Below are 19,999 nucleotides of genomic sequence, written 5' to 3'. Positions count from 1 at the left end.
TCCAGTTTCATGTACGTGATGAAAGTTTCATGTACGTGATTGAAGGGCTGATACATTAATGAATGAAAGTCTAGAACCTCCGAACCCAACAATTGCCGTTTCTGTCTTTACTGACAGATCTGAATGCAGTGCACATATACTCTTTGCTGCACAGCTCCAAGATAGAAGGACACACACACACACACACACACACACACACACATGCACACACAGAAAAAGGCAGCAAACAGAAAGGCCATTATTTTGGGGCTGAATGTTTGTGTGATTGAGTTGATAAAGCATCAGAGGAATAAGAGTATTAGACTGGCCTGGTTAGCTATGGATTTAACATTTATACACACCTCTGTGTTTGAGTGTGTGTGTGTGTGTGTGTGTGTAGGTGTGTGACAAAGAGAGTGAAAGCTCAGCCAGGCAGATGTAGAGTGAAGGAGGAAGAAAGAGGTATGTGTTGTGTATACATTTTTGCTTTTCCATTATTCCATTTGCCTTTCTCATCAATTTTGTGTGTGTGTGTGTGTGTGTGTGTGTGTGTGTGCTCGCAGAGAGAGGGGGGGCATATTCTGTTTGTAATTTCACATTTCTATTATATTTTTGTATTTCCATTATTCTGGTCCAAGGCAAACCCACAGAGAGCCTAATGCAGAGCAAATGTTCACATCTGACACAAGATGAAATATGTGAAAAGTGGTGTGTGTGCATGTGCGTATAGACGGGGGCCACAGAGCCTATGCAGCATGGTAATAATAGCCCGGTGACACCCGGGAATTTTGGGCACTGGTCTGTGATTGGACAAGGCTGGTACGGAGTGAATTATTCCACAGCTAGACGGGCCCGGGAGGAGAGCTTTTGTTCCCGTAGTCTGAAGGTACCCGGTCCGTACAACGGTGTGTTGTTGGAGCAAATATTGATTTGCCATCATTTTTCAAAAAAACTGCTAATTTTCTAAATCTACACTGTTGATTTCTCAGAAGCGAAATAGCATAAGAAAATAGTGAACAAAGGCTCCTCAAGCCAAGTTCCTAAGTCAGCCAAGAAGTTGTAAGAAATGTAATATTGTTTTGAACTCTTTAACTGATAGCAATTCTTCGGTTAAACGTTTACTTATTAACATCGCTAACACTCACAATACAGTAAACTAGTAATAGTGTATAGAGTATGGGACGGTGAATGTGTGGAAGATGCTGGGACAAAACGATGCTCTGGTGCTGAATCTGACCTCTGACCTCCCTCCCTTTTGGAGGGGATTGTTTGGATCATCATTGGTCAACGTATTAGTGTATCCTAAAAGAAGAGCACATGCCCCTTCCCGTCACAAAATAGGCTTCATATTTGGAAACAGATATATATTTCAGATTCCTGTCCATCAAACCTCGAATATTTCACTATCTAATATCTGTGAGACTCATGCATTATGTGTCTTCTGCTGACCTCGTTTGGCCCCGCAGAGGAAAGCAGAACTGAGCATTCAGCCAAGCCCAAGGCTTGTTCTGGCAGTGGGTGGGAGGTGGGTGGTCTGTCAGCACATTTATTCCTAGAGGAGCCCACCGCTCTGTTCTAGCAACTCAACCAGCTCGTTGTCCTCTGCTTGCTTGGACCCTGTTAACAAAGGCGTATTTTTTTTAAACAGCAACAATTCTAGTTTTTTTTCTTCTTCTCCCAAACAGTGGAATATCCCTCTCCATCTTTACTGAACATGTATTATTCAGATTTTCATTTTCAAACCATTCCAAGTAAACTTTCAGCTATCTGATCAAGCTGCTTTCAGCTTTTCAGTCTTCCCTGAAACACGTTGGCAATGCACGTGCATTCCTGGGTCACCGGAGGCCTAAATTACCATTTTGAACTAATGTTCAACAGTCTTATTGTAAGAAATAAATTTAACAATGAAAATGGTGTAGATGTAGTCCAGTGGGCGGGTCATACACACACATACACACACATACAGTACGCACACACACACCGGCGATGTCGACAGAAGGGTCTATGTCATGGGAATGTTGTCTCTCTCTCTCTCTCTCTCTCTCTCTCTCTCTCTCTCAAACCCATTGACAACGGACACGTGAAAAAAGCTAAAAATACCAATATCTAAATCCCCAAATTGAATATCCCACAAACGAAAAATAATCTAAATAGTTGAATATTTGGCTTCCACCCTTATCATAAGCCCGTGTTTAAACACAGTCGGTCTGGAAATCACATTGAACAAACTTTTGAGGTTATTGTGGAGCCGCGGTGGAGCTAATTTCCAGGTGGCCTACATAAAATTATTGGCAGGCTGGTGCATAACCAGCAGCTGAATGAAACAGGTCTACACTCTATAAGCATCCGGGGAAATGTAGAAAGGTATCAAATGACATGCAAGTAGGTCAATTAGTGGAAAGGGGATACAAAAATAAGATTACAACACTTAATCACCGTTTAACTGCTGGAAATCCTTGACCAACAAAAGGGCTCCTTTAAACACCATCCAAAGCTCACGCACACCCGATAACTAAAATATATATATATATATATATATATACACTGTGACATGTAGTTAGGTGCAGCCTGATGCATGATGTTAGATATGGACCGACTGCTTCTAGTGTCTGAGTTACAACCATGACTAAAATGTGTCTGCTGTTGATGAATTACTCGCAAACTCATTTAAAACGCATACTTACTTCCTCTCTCTGTGTTGGTGTGTGATCTTTCACTCTATTCTAATGTAATCTATTCTACCACATCTGTGCTTTATTGTAATGCTAGTGGACACCTATCCAGTTCCCAGTTGACGTTTGCTTTCCATGATGGGAAAATGTTTCATGATGCGACGCCAAAACAAAAACTGATGACTTTTTTTCTTTTCAGACCACAAACCCGTGTGTCCTAATGGAAAACCCAGGTGTGCTCTGCTTCCTGATCTGATTTACATAGTGATCCAGAACAGAGCAGAGCACTGGCCATGAGGTGTATTCTCATGACCGTTTTCCCTTGTCCTTCTCTGCCGGTGTGTGTGTGTGTGTGTGTGTGTGTGTGTGGTTGGTGTATTTGCTGAGGCAGCAGGTCTGTGTACTACTGGTCAGCTCACAGCCCTTGCTGGTGATGCATGGAGGAGTCAGAGCTCCAGTAATGAGTGGAATCAGCCTTTAACATGGTAATGTGTCATTTAGGGCCTATCCATTTAGCTAACGACTTGCTTCCTTTTGAAACCTATTAGCAGTAATGGTAAATAGCAGCTCCCCTCTCAACTCACACTGATCTATTCGCTTTCTCTTCTCCTCCTTGTTTTCTCCTCCGATATCTTTTAATCTTCTACGTCTTCTCCTTCCGTCTCAAGTACCTCCCCACCTTCTCTTTTTCATTTCTCTCTGTTTTCTTATTTCCATCATCCCTCTTTAATCCCGTCCCTAACAATCGGTCGTTATCAATTCATTATTTTCTCGATTAAACGCTGTCTAATAAATGTCCGAAATGAGTCAATAATACAGGTCTTGTTTTCTCTGACCGACAGTCCAAAGCCCGATGATATTCAGTCTACTATCATGTGTTCTCTCCTCTCTTTTACATGTCTTCCTCTCCTTTAAAAAATCTCATCTCACTCCTTTGTTTATTCACATGCTATCCTCCCTTCTTTTCACTTTCTTCTCTGTTTTCTCTACCTCCATCCTTTCCTTTGCTCTCCTCCCCTCTCCTGCCCATAGGGGCTCATTCATAACATGTACCCATTACCCACCAGGCTATTAGGTTTGCTAACAGTGAGATCCATTGGGTGAAAATCAATGTCTATCCAGGGAGCAGTTTGTCTGTAGCGCCACTGTAATGAATGCTATATACTCCAACACACACAGCTCTCTCGACCTCTTTACACACACACACACACACACACACACACACACACACACACACACACACACAGACTGAGCATTGGTGTAACGGATAGTGAACCCACACATTTGAACTTCAGTGAGATAAAAAAAAGAAGTGAATGAGCATTGTAGTCAATGCAGTGCTGTGTTCACTCATCCACACTTTTGCTCTCTTTGCCAACTGCTTCTCCTTATCGCTGTCACATAGTTTTACCTCCTGCTTTTCAATGTCCTTATCTTTCATGTGAACACACTCACTAAAACGGGCAAGAGTATCTCAATTTGTTTCTCGATGAAAAAAGCCGAATGCTATAATAGAATTTGATCCCTAATATCATCAAGCCTAACATATTTTATAAAGCAGTGTAGACAGGCCCCCCCCACACACACACACACACACACACAGACACACACGCACACACACACACACACACTGTAATGGATTCTATATTGTCAAACACGCATTTCAGCGCCGCTCAATCTAACCTGAACATTTTCCTCTGCCAGAGCAGTTAGCGGTAGCCTCAGGGCAGCTAATAGGAGCTGTGTAGTCATCAGTGCTGGTCAAAAACGACGAGTCAGCAACCTGTAGATCAGCTCTGTCAAAACCCATAGCCATCATTTAATGCTGTGCGCGCGCGTGAGCACCCCCTAATTCCAGGTGAGCTCATCTCTATTTCAGCCATTTCATTCGGAATCGTATTCCCTTTTCTGCCCACGGTGCACGGTTATGATGTCAAGTGTGTGTGTGTTTTTTTTTTAAGATGGGTAAATATATGTTTTGTTAAATACAGTGTGTATGAACTGGTTGCTAGGTAGCTGCTGCTTTGTAAAGAAGCTCTTTCTATAGCTACCTTTAGACCCTTTTTTCACTGCAGGCATTTTATTGCTGCATTGCAATACTTGCTGAAGGGCAGCCATCATCCATGTTATTAGTTCCACCTGTGCTTCTCTTTCAAGGACATGTTAAAATGTCGAAATGTTGAAACGGCAAATCAAAAGCAAACCAGATAACATTCAAACTTTCTGTATGATCCTCTGCCATCACTAGGCTGTATAGCTGACCGTGACCTCTGACTTCCCACGAGAGGGCAGCGCAGTTGGTAATCTGCTTTTCGGGAATCGATACGGTTTCATCTTGTTATGAGACAGTTATGTGTACCAAGCAGAGCGATGATTCCAGTTTCTCTTTCATGGGAGCATTTGTTACGGAACGGAAGTTTGGATTGAAAAGAGAAAAACAGCCTTTTTGATTCATTTAACAAATAGAATGCAATTATTGATTTAGCGGTAACACATTAAGAGACGCTTTGATGTTTGAATGGTCAGTTGTGTCCTCAGTAATTCCAGTTTTTACAAATGGCAATACACATTTTATTTAATGTGTGGAAATCATACCTGTAAAAGTTGATTAAATATCTATTTCACAAATGTGTAATACTCTGAGTCCCATTGGGTCACAGGCTTTCTCTCAGTACATTCATGTACAAATCCTGTAAGCCAACCAGGTCTGAACATCTGTTTTGTGTTTTTCTTGGCCTGTAATGATGTTATCCATGTCGACTTTCGAATTGTTGGCCGTGTCTGCTGTCAACAGACTGTAAAACTGTTAAAACTAATCTTAAGATCTCAGCAGCACTGCCAACTACGTCTATGCTCAGTAACGAACAGGATGGCAACAAGTCCAGCTCCCATCCTCCTCTGTGATGGCTAGCTCTCTTCAGTGCTGTGAAGAAGTCGCTCCCCAGGGAAAACAACCGACATTAATTCTGTGTGTGCATGTACGGCGAGTATTACTCACGATAACTGGCTGTTCCTTTTGTACATACTTTGTTGATTGGCCCCCATGGACCCGCCCACTCAACTCCTCAGCCAATAGTACATTGTTTCCTGTCTCTCATTCATAAATCAACTGAATGGAGAGAAGTGGGGCGGAGAGGTGGAAGGCCCTGAGACGAGGAGCCGTCAGGAAAATGAGAAGAGAATAGGAAAAGTGGGAGAATAAGAAAGGTGCGCAGGCGGAGACCAGCCACATTAACGCTGTAGCCTGTGTGTCCTGTTTCAATCTCCCTGGTAACCATTTCTTCCTGGAAGCTCATGCACGTCCATCTGGATTTCCAATTACCCACAATCCCTTGTGACCCTACCGGCCGAGATACAAATACAGAACAAACTCAAGAAAGGAGGGCCTGCACACTCCCATTATACAAATACATTAACACATGTCTAAATTACATTTGCACAAACACACAAGTCCTACACACACAGCAAGGCCTCTCGTCCTACTCTCCACCAATGTATCCTTATATGACTTTACACATTGAATATTCTCAAAGAGCAGTTATTCATGATTGTCAAACACAGTGAAATAGACACGTCATGTTTTATGGATGTTTACAACCGTAAGGGCTAGCAATCATTTGTAATTGTCAGTTTCTTTCCTCTTATTACACGGTGTTCGACATGTTTAATTTTGATTAAAAGCTTTGTGCATACATGCTAAACTACTTATGTTAAACTGAACTATTCATAAGACATATAAAATTGAGCTAAATATCATTTTATCCTATTTTAACATGTGAGTCCTGCGTTCAGTTAGCATGACCACGTTTCCTTGGCCACTTTGCAGGAGTTTGGAGAGAAAATACTGGCAACAGGCATGAGGCTCTTTTTCAGCCGACTCTCTCTTTTCCCTACCCCATCTGGAAGTCCCATTCTTTCCCGTGCCAAAACTGTAAACTGTCTTCAAATCATGATCATTAAAGTGAGTTACCACTGCGTAGTTATACAGTAGTTCCTGTAAATACTGTTTACAGTATTTGTAGGTGTTGTTCTCACATACAAAAGCTTCCGCTTCTGTGAGTTCAAGTTGTTTCAGTTGTTTGGCTTTACTTCCACATCACATACAGTCTCTGAACCCGGACTTTATCTCCGGGGAACGTTTTACACATATATCAAGAGCAGTCAGCAGTGTGAGGAGGAACAAATTCTGAGCTAAAGATAAATGTCCAAACACGATTTTCCCAAGAAAATCACTTTTATCCTTCTATTCCTTCTATTCAGTTCAGTTCCGTTCTATATTGTTTTGGGGTTGGGAGCAGAATTGTAGCTTTGAGAAGATTAGATCCTCGACCAGTGATGAATCTCTCTGGGACCAGAGGTCAAGTTGCTCTCTCCTGTAAATCTACTGACTGGCATGTTTTCATTACCAACACCAACATATCCCAGAGACAGGGCGTGTGTGTGTGTGTGAGTGTGTGTGTGAGTGTGTGTGTGTGTGTGAGTGTGTGTGTGAGTGTGTGTGTGTGTGTGTGAGTGGGTATTGGCCTTGGCTGCGGGCTGTACCGTAAGCAGTAACCAAGGCTAGCACCGATGAGTTCCTACTTAAATCATACACAACCACACACACTCACAACTGTGTCTCTGAGGTGCTTGTGGATGATTTAACAAAGTCCTCATCACTGCCTCATCAGGTATGGACTGTGTGTGTGTGTGTGTGTGTGTGTGAGAGAGAGAGAGAGCGCAGTTAGTCCATTGCACGATGGATTTACTGCTGGCTGGTCTGAGCTCAGCTAAATCACCTCTACCACTTATCCAGGAGTTATTGCGCATAAACATTTACCCTCTGTACTCTGTACTCTGTGTGTGTGTGTGTGTGTGTGTGTGTATATGTATATAAAATTATTTTAGAGACTCATTCCGATTTTCTTTCCAAGAACTATAGACAGCAAGGCTCCAGACCGACTTTTCCCCACTGTCACGAGAAAATGTTTTCGATCTTTCCAAAGTCAGTGTAAACCGTCAAATATTCAACATGTTATCTTTTCCCTTTGTTATTGTCATTTATGGGGGTATTTGCATAAAAACGCACGTTCAGATGCTTATTTAAATACTTTATATTGCTGTGAAAACATCTTGGAACAGCTGTATTTACTCAAGTTTCATCATCATAGTGTCGTAATCTACCTCTGCTCACTACTCGTTTTTACAGCGTAGAGCTTGAACGCATCATAATCAAGCCCGTGCAAACCTCCATACATTAGCTGTTTGCTCTGTTATAAGCAGGATTGTGTTAGAGAGAGACCTCGTGCTGTCTGCAGACGGGCCGGTCACTGCAAATACTCAAATCAATTACAATATGATAACTGACTGATGGAGTTGATTGTTCCAAATGTTTGTAAGGTTGTTCCCCCACAGCTCATGGTGTGTGTGTGTGTGTGTGTGTGTGTGTGTGTGTGTGTGTGGGCTATGACGTTAAACTCTATCGTGATCTGAATGTTAGAAGTTAAAATTCCATTTCAATGCTTATTTTTGCACGAATAGAAAATTGAATTTTCAACTGACCCTTCGCTAAACCCCTCCCTCGAACAGTGACGGTCCAGTCATAGCGTAGCAGCAGTAACTAGGCACGGCAGGCCTGTCAAGCTTAAGTGTTTTCTCAATGTGCCAGATATGTGTGCATGGGGACCTATACAAGAGCAATACTCCATAGTCAGAGCTGATTACGAATTTGGAGAGTGAAGTCATATTAGCTTGAACTCTGGTTTATGGTGTCTCATCTTTTTTTTATTTGTAATCGCTGTCCTTCATTTTGTTTTCATTTATCTAATACAGATTTTGCAGTTTCACAATTGTTCCAGGGTTCTCATTTTCAAAATAATCAGTTGGAAATGTCATTATTTCAGCCAAGTTTCTAACCAACTCACAGAATTAGAGTTAATCGGCAAGCTATAGTTACATCTATAAGATAAGCCAGCAACAGTTGTTGAGCTGAAAATTGACATTGCTTTGCTGAAAATGAGCACTGCTCATGTATCCCATTGTTTCAAAATGACTTTGAAGTTTTAATGGCAGTTCTGCCACTGTTATATTGGTTAACTAGCTAGAACGCTAAGCTTGACAGTAGGGGAGAGGGACTTTACAAACAGACAGTTGTCGAATGAAGAGTTTGATTGTGAAATACTATTTACTGGAGAATATAAAGGCAATATTATATTGCTAACACACTCCCAAGTTGGTGCACTGTAGAAGAATATATGTTGTTTTTTAGCTTACGTTGTAGTCTGAAAATTTAATTTGAGTGCGGAGAGAACCAGCGGGCCTCTTGGGAGACAGTTTAGACTTAAGACACTCCCCAGTCTGGAGCCCAGAGATCACCGTGGCCTCCAGCAGACATGGTCAGGTCATTGACAGTGTGTATGTGTGTATGAGTGCCTTTAAGTAGGGGATTAACTGTCTTTAACTTTGTGGTTTTCCTGTTTAGTCTGAGTTTATGACCGTCTGGAAGAGGACAGTATTTGCAAAGATCAACTCTGCGCACACACACACACACACCCACACACACATTAAGCCCACACGTCTCTCCCTCTTCTTTTCTTTGATGAGTGTGTGGCCATCTGGAAAAGGAAAATATTTGGGTCTCTAATTTCCTGAAATTGCAATTATGAGCAGAAGCTTGATGCGCAAATGCACATGGGCATGATGAAGAAAAATAAACATCACAGTAATATGAAAAATGTAATTGGTAGAATGGGAGTTCTTACATTGAAAGTACCAATTACCGTCGTTTTCATGACTTTAATGTAATGTACAGTCTGATATGATAACAGACGACTTTGCTGTCCTCAGTATGCCTGGGTCTGTCTCCTTTGCATTATTAATACCACAATTCAAAACGATCAGCTCAGGAGCAGACGTGTAATGACGAGTGGGGCTGTATTGGGAGAGAAGGGAGATCTTGTCATGTGGGTGTAAATCCATGAATTGAAATTTAATTGAAAGAGAGAGAGACGAGGAAAGTGAGATGGGTTGGTGTCCTGACTCTTCTGATCAGCCCACACTCTCTTTCCTTCTCTTTTACAAGCACTTCCTGCCTTTATTTTCTTTGTATAATAAGCCATCCATTGCTGTCTTGAAAGGCAGGGTCTGCTTGCCTTTTCCTTTGGAGCTTCATTGCTGATAGGATCACACACAGACACACACACACACACACACACACACACACACACACACACACACACACACACACACACACACTCCCGGGGTAGGAAGTCCTTGTGAGAGCAGGATGTTGACTTAGTTTTTATTTCAGCTTTCCCTGAAAACCCCTGGAGGTTGACAGAAGAGCAGCCAATATATATATATATATGTGTGTACATAGTTATATAACTATTGGATGAATTGCCACAAACTTAAGTACAGACATTCATTGTTCCCAGAGGATGTACCCTACTGGCTTTAGTGATTCCCCAACTTTTAGAAGTATCACCTTCAGGTTAGCATTCGTGGTTTTGAGGGAAACATTTATTTAACTATTGAAGTGAATAACATGAAAATGTGTGCATACATTCATGTTTTCCTTCAGAAAAATAAGAACTACCCTTAATAATGAATCTCTTAATTTTCCACCGCCATCATAACTAAAAATAAAAATAAATTATGACATTCCACCAGAATCAGCTTTACTTGTTTAGTGCTAATTAGCATGCTAACTAACATCGTGAACATAGTAAACATAATACCTGCTTTGTCATTGTGAACATGTTAGCATGCTGATGCTAGCATTTAGCTCAAAGCGCCACTGTTTTAGCTCCAGCCTCACAGAGCTGCTTGCATGGCTGTTGACTCTTAATCTAACCCAAATCATGTCTGTCATTTCAGCCGTGGATCTCTAAAGAAATCTGTCTTTGGCTTTATTCACACTCTATTTTAGTGATTAAAACTACACCTTTTCTATTTGTTATTAACTGATTTAATTCAAATTGTTAAAATAATTGATTGTAAAAAAAACACATCATTATTTAGAGAAAGAGTTGACACAATGTCCAAATACAAAGTGTATTTCTATTCATTAGCTCTTTGTGCAGTGTTATCTCTTTGTTAATCGCTATATCTAAAGATAATTATTATCCTGAGCCAGAAATGTATTTTTACTGTAGTTGAGTTGTGACTCAGGCTTCAATCAGTTACCAAATTAAGTTTTTGTCTTTAGAAAAACATTCATTTAAAAAAATTGTAACAAGATAACAAAGATATATGAAGATAATTATATGTGTATGTGGACAACAATGATCTGATGCCTGAAGGAGAATCCGTTGGCGAGCTGTGCGGTCTGAAGAAAATAATGTTGTTCTGTCATTATCATTAGAAATTGGATATTTCAGGACAACAACATAATTAATGCGTTGGGAAATGTGTCGAATTCTTCTGTCCTTGTTAAAGCATTTGGATCCCATTACCTGGATTGTCTTGTTTTAAAAACTCAGAGGTAGAAGATAAATCATGTTTCAGGTGTTTAGAGCACATCTGAGCTAACAAAGCAGATTAGTTTTCTTGGAGAGATCATCACAAAGGACGAGTCCAGGACTGATTAGTGTTTGTATTGTTTCTTGGTCTGAATCAGACGCTATCAAACGTGGTGTATTGGTCCGGGAATACATGAGTGTGAGAATTTGAGTGTGGGGTGTGCATGTGTATTGTACCTATTCATTTGCGTATCTGCATGGTAGATTAATCATCCAACACATTTGTGAATGTATATTTTTGCATGTTTTTGACAGAGGGGGGGCGATTTTATGTGTGTCTCACTAGTTGTCATTTTCACTTTTTATGCGCACACACACTTCTGTAAGTAGATATCGGCCGGTAAAGGCTCCGTGGGCGTGTGTTTTTGTTTAAATGCTCATGTGTGTGAGTATACAGGATTATCGCAGTCTCATCCCTCATTCCCCTGCTGGCCCTGACCCTTTTAAACAACACTCTATCTTTCTCTGGGAATCCCTCCATCCATCTCCATCAATCTTTCTATCTTTTTTTCTGCATCCATATCTCTCTCAGTCCCCCAACTACTCGGGATGGAGGGAGGGAGAGAGATGATCCTGTCTTTTTCAACCTTCTTCTTATTCCATCAAGCATACATCTAGCCTCAAAACTCAACAATAACACATCCATCACACACACACACTCACACACACACACACAGCAGGACGAGCAGTGCAGAGTCATCGTGTAGCATGACAGAAAAAGCAAATAAAGTTTTATTCTAATGTAATAAGAAGCCTTTATACAATAAAAGGAATTTACTGTCTTCCATAATCCTGTGAAAATCCAGTCACGTCTGGACATTTTCTCCTTAAGTCTAGATTTAACTCCCATATTGATATCTTAGTGTCCTTCTTACCACATAGATAAGTAGCGTCCTTGAATAGATGTGTAAGCTGCGACGTAGGAAGTGCAGAGTGTGTGACGTTCACTTTTGGAATACATAACCAACGTCTGGTCACATGAACACGCAAACAAATGGATTCATAGGGGAAGTGAGTGGTAACAAGCAGGACAAATAAGAGTTTACACTTTGACAAATATTAGCTAACGAAAATTCCTTTCACAAGGTCCAAGAAGAAGGCCTCAAAATGTGTCTGAAAGCTCCGGGAAAACCAACAAATCCAGTTAACCTTGTGACTTGAAACTTCAAGCTAGGTTTGGCTGATGATGACAAAAATCTAATTTTGCATTTTCTTCCCCTCACATATCTTTATATTGACATGTGTTAATTCTACAGTTTTAATTCTGCGTGACGATATATCGGGTGCGACTGTTTTCGGACGATATTTAGTGTTAATATATATATATTGTAATTAAATGTACAGCCCACCTTCACCAGGGATGTTGCCTTGTAATCAGTGTTGGGGCGCTGGAACTTCTTTGGCAATGACATTGCCCAGCATTCACCGGGTGTACTTATACATTTTGACAGTGTTATAATTTAAAGTCTGTATGGCAGTAAATCCCCTGAGACCTCTGGTTAACAGAGCGTAGACGGGGGATAGAGAGGCCGACAGACAGACAGACGGTCGGACAGACACACAGACAGACAGGTTACCATGGTTATCAGAGCAGAGAGGAAAGAATGGAAGGTGATGAACCTGAGATGTGAGTGTGTGTGTGTGTGTGTGTGTGTGTGTGTGTGTGTGTGGCAGCGGTGGAGCCGAAGGCAGACAGTCATTGTGTCCTTCTGAAAACTGAACCCTGTCTTAAGCCAGCCCTCTCCATTTCTTTGTTGGTATCTCACCTCATTGTTCAACATAAAAGGCAAGAGAGAAAAAAGCCAAAGTTTCAGTCGTACACATGGTCAGATTCTCCCAAGAAATAATTTAGATCTTTAGTAAAAGTTGCTATGACAGCCAACACAGACGGCGAGGACCCATACAAATCTAAAAAGAAATGGTCTGTCGTTCTTTGCCGCTGCTTCCTGCATTATTTAGTGAAAGCAGGGCTTAAACGCTTTCCAAAGATGTTTTCTGTAATATGCTGAACGTATGTAGTCAGGTTTCAAAATGTGTTTAGGAATCTTGTTGAAGTTAGTTTAAAGGTGCGCAATACAAAATTGAGAACATTCATCCACACGGCTCTCAACATGGCGATGGCTGAGCCAGTGGCTCGCAGCTAACAGTGCCAACAGCGCTAACGACGGCAACAGTGCCGACAGAGCCAACAGTGTTTACCTGAGGGCTGAACCGGCGGGCGGGTGCTATGCTGCCCCGACAGGACGCCGTTATCAGCTGTAACCGCCGTATGAGCGCAGTGCAGAGCAGCGGCTGTGAGCCGTGAGTGGGGCACGCACACATGCACTAACATGCGCACACGCCCCCCCGGCCAGGCTATGTAAACAAAGCAGGGAAAAAGCTCGAATGACAACACACACAGAGGGAAAGTGACTTCATTCTCTGCTCAGGTAGACATTACTTCACTATATCTTTACAATACAAATAGTAAGACAACGTTTCTGCTTCACCAACGAGTTCTTCGCAAGGTGGAAAGAGGTGGAACTGGCACATCCCAAAACATGTGGTTGCTCTTGGAATGAAGTTCCCTTTTGAACCCCGTTGTGATCCTGTGAATCAGACACACAGAGCTGATGGGAAGCTTAAGGTAAAATGACACTATTAAAGATTGCACAGTCTCCCACACATATTTGTATCTGGTTGGAGACTCTTCCAGGTTGTGGATCAAAACCCAGGAATACACAGGATGTTGGCTTGATTTTCTGGCAGAAGCATCCGGCAGTAGTTTAAAACGGTGTGGAGAAGGACCATGAAAAATATGTTCATCAAAGCAACGTGTTTGATCTTGTATTAACGCCTTAAATAAATATATTATATAATATATACATATTTTTATACTGAAGTCTGGTGACAGGATTTCCTGTCTTGGCCTGATGACATGACAACATGTAGTTGGAAACATGTGCACACTTTTTGTTTGCTCTTGCATTTGCATTGGAGGATAGATCCAGTAAGCACTCGTGTAGATATGGGGCCTTTGAATGCTGATGCTGTCTTTTAGAGCTTTTCCTTTTGCCCACTGTCAGACTTAAAATTTGGACTCATCCAAAAAGTGTGCCTCAATAAAAAAACAATGGAACTGATAAGCTGTTGATATGCATTGAGATTATTGTGATTTATGTGTGCCTGTCGTCTTACTACAGCCCACACTTTATGGTGGGTAACATATAATTGACATTATGATGGATGAATTGACGGGTACAACTTGCATACAACAACATAAACTGCGACACTCCTCTTAATATCTTAATTTGACACGTGTGTTATTAACATTTTCTTTTTGAGATCAGATCCATAACTTACTTTTGTCTAATATGCACGAAGCAGATTTGTGTGTCAAACACAACCTGGATATTGAATATTTTTGTTCTTACAGTGAGAACTTTTCTGTTATGAAAACACTGTTCTGGACTCCCGCAGAGGTTTTAGATTCTCAGATATTATTTCTGAGCGGTTTGGAAGGTATGCGTTTGACCGAGCTTGTATGTTGTGAGTACTCGTGTGAGAATGTGTACAGATGTGTGAGAGAGACTTTGGGTGTCTCAGATGTTCTTCACAGTTCATCAGTGTTGACATCTGGCCCAACAGCTGGACTCATCTGGACACACACACACACACACACACACACACATACACACCATCCACACTTTCACAAGTGCTTCTCCTCTGTACTTTTAATCTGATCTTCCCTTCCTGTCTGTCTCTTTTGTGTACAGTTGCTGTACATTTCTGCGTCTCTGTGTTTACGTTTGTGTATGTGTGTATACTGTTGTTTAAATGTAAAAGCTTCTGACCTTAAAGCAGGACTGGGATGTGTGACGTGTCGTTATACAGGACGTGCATGTATTTGTCTCTGGGTTTGCCAGGCAGGAAATGTGAACCATGTGCACAGTATGTTGAGCATTCCAGTACTTTCAGTCCAACTAGTTTGTCATTCACTCTGAGACTAATGTGCTTTTGCTATGGGAACAAAAAAAGAGTCTGCTGGAAAAAAATACCGGCACTTGTGTGCAGGCTCATGGTGCATTTGTGGGGCGATGACAGATGTGAATAATGATCCGTTTGTTTAGAGATCAATTGTCATAACAGGAGCTACTTGACTCGCTGGCTAATAGCAGGTGCAGGGATGCACCGATCCGACTTTTTCAGTCACAGTTCCGATACCTGGGCTTTGGGTATCGGCCGATATCCAAAGCCCTCTTCCGATACCAGTGTTTGATTCTCTTTGTGTGGAAGTGACTGGGATCATTCTTTATGAGCAAGGCAACATTTGGCCTGACTTAAACGAGCTTAGTAAAACAAAATATAACAAATGAGTACATAGACATACATTTACTGAACTTATTATTGAAACAATAAAGGGTACAACAGCAACTTTAACAGAAATTACAGTTCAAGTGTGAAAAAAAAACTTGCACTGGACTTGAACCTCCAGTATACTGTACAATGTGTATCGTATATAAACACAGAGCTGAACTGAATAGATTGGCTCCAGCTATTTGAGTCAGTATCGGCCTGATATCCAATATCCTATGTGCACATACTTTAGATGTGCTTTTGATTGAACAATATGTTACGTGACAAAATTCTCTTTTTCTGAATTATTTTCATGCCTTCACGTATTATTAGTATTGTGTATTCCTATACATGTGCATGTTATATTATGTTATTGTAATATAGATAGATACTTGTCTTCTATGATAGTAAACTGAACATCTTTGGGTTTTGGACTATTGCTTGGACAAAACACGCTTTTATTTATATCAACTTGGGCTTTGAGAAATTGTGATTGTTCACTGTTTTCTGACATTTCATTGTACAAATGATTAGTTAATAAAGAAAATAAGCGGCGAATAACAAAATAATTGTTAGCAGCCCCCAACAGCAAGTTCTGGTACCGTGGCAAATGTTGCCGGAATTACAGTACACATGTTGTTTTTCTTAGGGTGGAAGGAGAAGAGGTGACTGCAGCACACTCCCCTCAGTTGTAATCATATGGCTCCAAGAGTTGAATATCATTTTCATGGACCACCCATAAGGGCACTGGGGAGGAAAACAAAGTAATGTTTGCAAATGTTATTGATGGCTTCCAACAATATCTTGGAAAAAAAAAAAGAAATCTGTGTACTTTGCAGTGTTTTCCATAATGTATGTTCTCTCCAAGTTTACATTCTGCTCCAGCAGTGAAAAATATCCGTGGACAGGAAATGAAAAAAAAAAAATAGCTTGAGCAACATAATGCAAATGAATAGTCCTTTGATGTAGTAGCATCACACTGCCCAAAGTCTGCACTGTTGAAAGCTGGCCAAAATCCGTTGTGTGCTTCTTTTACCCAAAGATAAAGTGAATACGGCTCTCGCTGTCTATGAGGGGCGAATGATGTCAACTGCAGTAGATTGTACCCAAAATGAACACACGTGGATGGTTTAAAACACCTGCCATCCCCCTCATGTTCCACACTAATTACTCATAACCTCAGAACAGCGACAAGCGCTCACTGGCTCACTCGGAACAAGGCGACACAGAGAAACTGACATCATTTTAAATACAAAAAGCACGGTGTGCTGGGTGTTCCTAATACTGCTTTTTAGCAATTTAACACATTTTTTGCTTTGAAGGAAGTCTGACCTGTTTTGAACTGCTCTTGATGGACTTGGACCTGTGATTAGGGATGATCTGACTCCACAAATAAGCAGAGCTTTGCTGCAATATCTTTGTGTATTCACATGTCAAGCTTCTATACTGTATACGTACATCTTTGTGACATGTGATGGGTTTAATGGAACTGTACATATAGTTGTTTGCGTTCAATCTCACAGCCATTTCACAAAATATCTGACTTTTAATATTCTGCTCAATCTAAGCGTCTCTCAGACGTCAGTACTAATACAGGCAGCTGTTTTTGTTTCAGCATCTGTTTCTGTATGTAATCGCCTGTGTTTTCTCTCCAGGACTGTTCCCGGCGGTGTTGAACCTGGCGTCCATGGCAGACATCTCCGCTAATGCAACCTGTGGTTCACTGGGTCCAGAGATGTTCTGTAAGCTGGTGGAACATGTACCAGGCCGGCCGATTAGAAACCCTCAGTGTCGGATCTGCAACCAAAAGAGTACACAGCCATTTGGTAAGAACACACACAGGCCTTATAGGCAGGCTGATTACAATAATGAATCATGCAAGATTAGTTAATGAGTGCCAGAATGGCCAGGTGTTAACTAATCATTTTGTCTAAAAAGATAATTGACGAATGAACTGAGGAATCAATCGCAACATGACAAGACGACAATACCAAAACAGCCAGCTAGACAGTCTGTTATTTAGTCGATCAACGATCCAGTTAACCTCATACAACCAACCAATCCGTTTATCAGTGAAGCAGTCCATCTTCACCAGCCAGTGAGTCAGCTAATGAGTCCAGGATGAGAGGAATAAAAGAAGGATGGGATGTAATGCTGCAAAAAGGGGATGAGGAAGCTTGAGATGAAAAATGAAGAGATGAACTGAGACAAAACTGGTGATTTTAAAACACTGCCGTCTCCAATAATACTAAAACCCAAGACCTATTTATTTTGAGTGGTCAGCTGAATGACGGACTTGCTCCCCCTTTTAAGGAATAGTTCCACATGTTGGGGAAAAAAGCGTATTATTTTTCTTGATGAGAGCTGTCATATTCAATATGAAGCTCTGGACACAGGAGACAGTTAGCCTAGCTTAGTATAATGGATGCTAGGTGAATTGGCTAGCTTGGTTCCGTCCGAGGGTAAAACATTCTGCCCTTCAGGACCTCTAAAGCTCAATAATTAACATATTGCATTTATTTTGGTTAAGTTGTACAAAAAACAAAAATTCTATTTTCCAAAATGTTGAACTTTTCCTTTACAATTTACCGGTAACCAATTAATTGACAGACTTTCTAATAGACAGGCGGACTCACTAAAAGCCAGATATTTTGATTTTAGTATTTTGGATGTCCTTTATCTTCTTTATTCAGTTTTCTCTCTTAGCCTCAAAGAGAAATAAGACTAAAGGATAAGGGTAGAGGAAGAATGCTGTTTAAAAAGCAGAGAAATGTCTTTTATCAAAGGCGATATAGCTCTCTCATGTTGCTATCACTGGTTGCCATGGTTTTTTAACAGAAATGTCACACATAAGTATCCCGGTGATTGGCAGCTGCAAGTCAACCTGAAACACCACACCGTCACTTAAAAATACGCTCTCACACACATGTAAACACCCAACACAATCCCGTACACGCTGTATCCATAAAGGTTCTGCACAGCGGCCTTTGCTACAGTGATAAACTAATAACAGCTTCTCTTCTTGTTCCATTAAAGCTATTGTGTGGAATAGTAACAGGGGCCAGGAGTAGCTTCTGCTAATAGGCTGATTTGTTTAGTTTTTTTATTCAGAAGAGAAATATAATCATCTGAAATGGAAAGGAAATCTGTTATTCTTTCTTCTTTGACAAGGTGGAAGAATGTCCTTTTGATATCCGGCCTTGAATGGTGAAAATGCTAGAATTTCATAAAACAAAACAGTGGAGAGAAACATTTTCCCCTTAATGCTGGATTCAAGACTAAAATGATTTTTCTTTCTGTTTCTATCTCTCTCTGTTTCTGTGTGTGTGTGTGTGTGTGTGTGTGTGTGTGTGTGTGTGTGTGTGTGTGTGTGTGTGTGTGTGTGTGTTTACAGAACAACACCCCATAGAATATGCCACAGATGGGACTAACCGTTGGTGGCAAAGCCCCTCTATCAAGAATGGAATGGAGTACCACTATGTGACGATCACTCTGGACTTAAAACAGGTAACAGAGACACACGTGACAAAACAAAAGACTCAAAACAGTAAAAACTAAATTCTTTCAAAAGCTTTTAAACGTTTTAAGGTTAACAGGTGCAAATATATACCAGCCTTATTATAGCTTCTGAGTTATAATAACGTCTTAAAATCATAAATGTAATACCTTTTTGATTTACAAACAATTGAACTAAGTGTTGACAAAATAATATGTTTGGGTCATCAAATGCACACGACATTGGTCCCAATACTGTCTTTCTTTTTAAATACCCAAACACATCAAAAACACCTCATTTGACATGCATTGATGCTCCTATGGCGCACTATATTTGGGGAAAAGGCAATATTTTTGTACTTTAGATACCCCTTGTCTTTCAAATCATTGACAGGATATGTCAATGATATCTCAATCTTGTCTCTTCATAACAATAATCTGTAAACTCTTACCGTATTAACTGTTTATTTTATTCCACAATCCTCCCATTTGCTTCTATATGTTAATCCTAACACTTCCTGCCACCATGTTGCTTCTCTGTCAAGATGTTGCTCCCATAACCACGGTCTTCTTAGGTTACATAAACACACCAGCCTGCATGTTGTCAATCCAATTGTAATTAGAGCAATTAGTTAATCATTTAAACAATGTTTCATTGTTCCGTCATCCAAAGAATTACGCTACCGACTATTATTTCTGCAGTGCTAAAATTGGTTGAACTAACCTTGCTATCAATCATTTTATAAGCATGCGTGTCACTCTTTAAATAATTGGTTTTCATTTTGGATTTGGAAGGCTTGGCAGGAATATCGGTGATTGAGGGGCTGTGTACTGGCATGGGATGATTTAGGACATCTAGTTTAGTTTAGGAGTGCGATTAAACAGATTACAGCGCCAGAGAATAATTATATGGATGTCTTGAGAATAAAACTAATGAGGGTGAGAGACTTTAGTTCACGAGAAGCCCTCGGTTCATTAAGAGAAGCCTTTGAAAAATTGCTTTTACGGTTAAAACGG

General features: G+C 40.7%; 1 protein-coding gene across 1 annotated transcript in view; it reads left to right on the top strand.

The window, feature by feature from the left end:
- The window catches only part of lama2 (laminin, alpha 2), a gene marked incomplete at its 5' end in the record, with an annotated part of 161,827 nt that overhangs the window by 10,875 nt on the left and 130,953 nt on the right, over nucleotides 1-19,999 (top strand). Inside the window, 2 exons of the mRNA XM_079180677.1 lie at nucleotides 17,143-17,313; nucleotides 18,882-18,994. Coding sequence (XP_079036803.1) covers nucleotides 17,143-17,313; nucleotides 18,882-18,994 — 284 coding nt within the window. The remainder of the gene's footprint in view (nucleotides 1-17,142; nucleotides 17,314-18,881; nucleotides 18,995-19,999) is intronic.

Source organism: Pholis gunnellus (assembly GCF_910591455.1).
Source record: "Pholis gunnellus genome assembly, chromosome: 19".
Classification (NCBI taxonomy): domain Eukaryota; kingdom Metazoa; phylum Chordata; class Actinopteri; order Perciformes; family Pholidae; genus Pholis; species Pholis gunnellus.
Note: the sequence above shows the minus strand (reverse complement) of the source record. Positions and strands in the feature narration are given on the sequence as shown.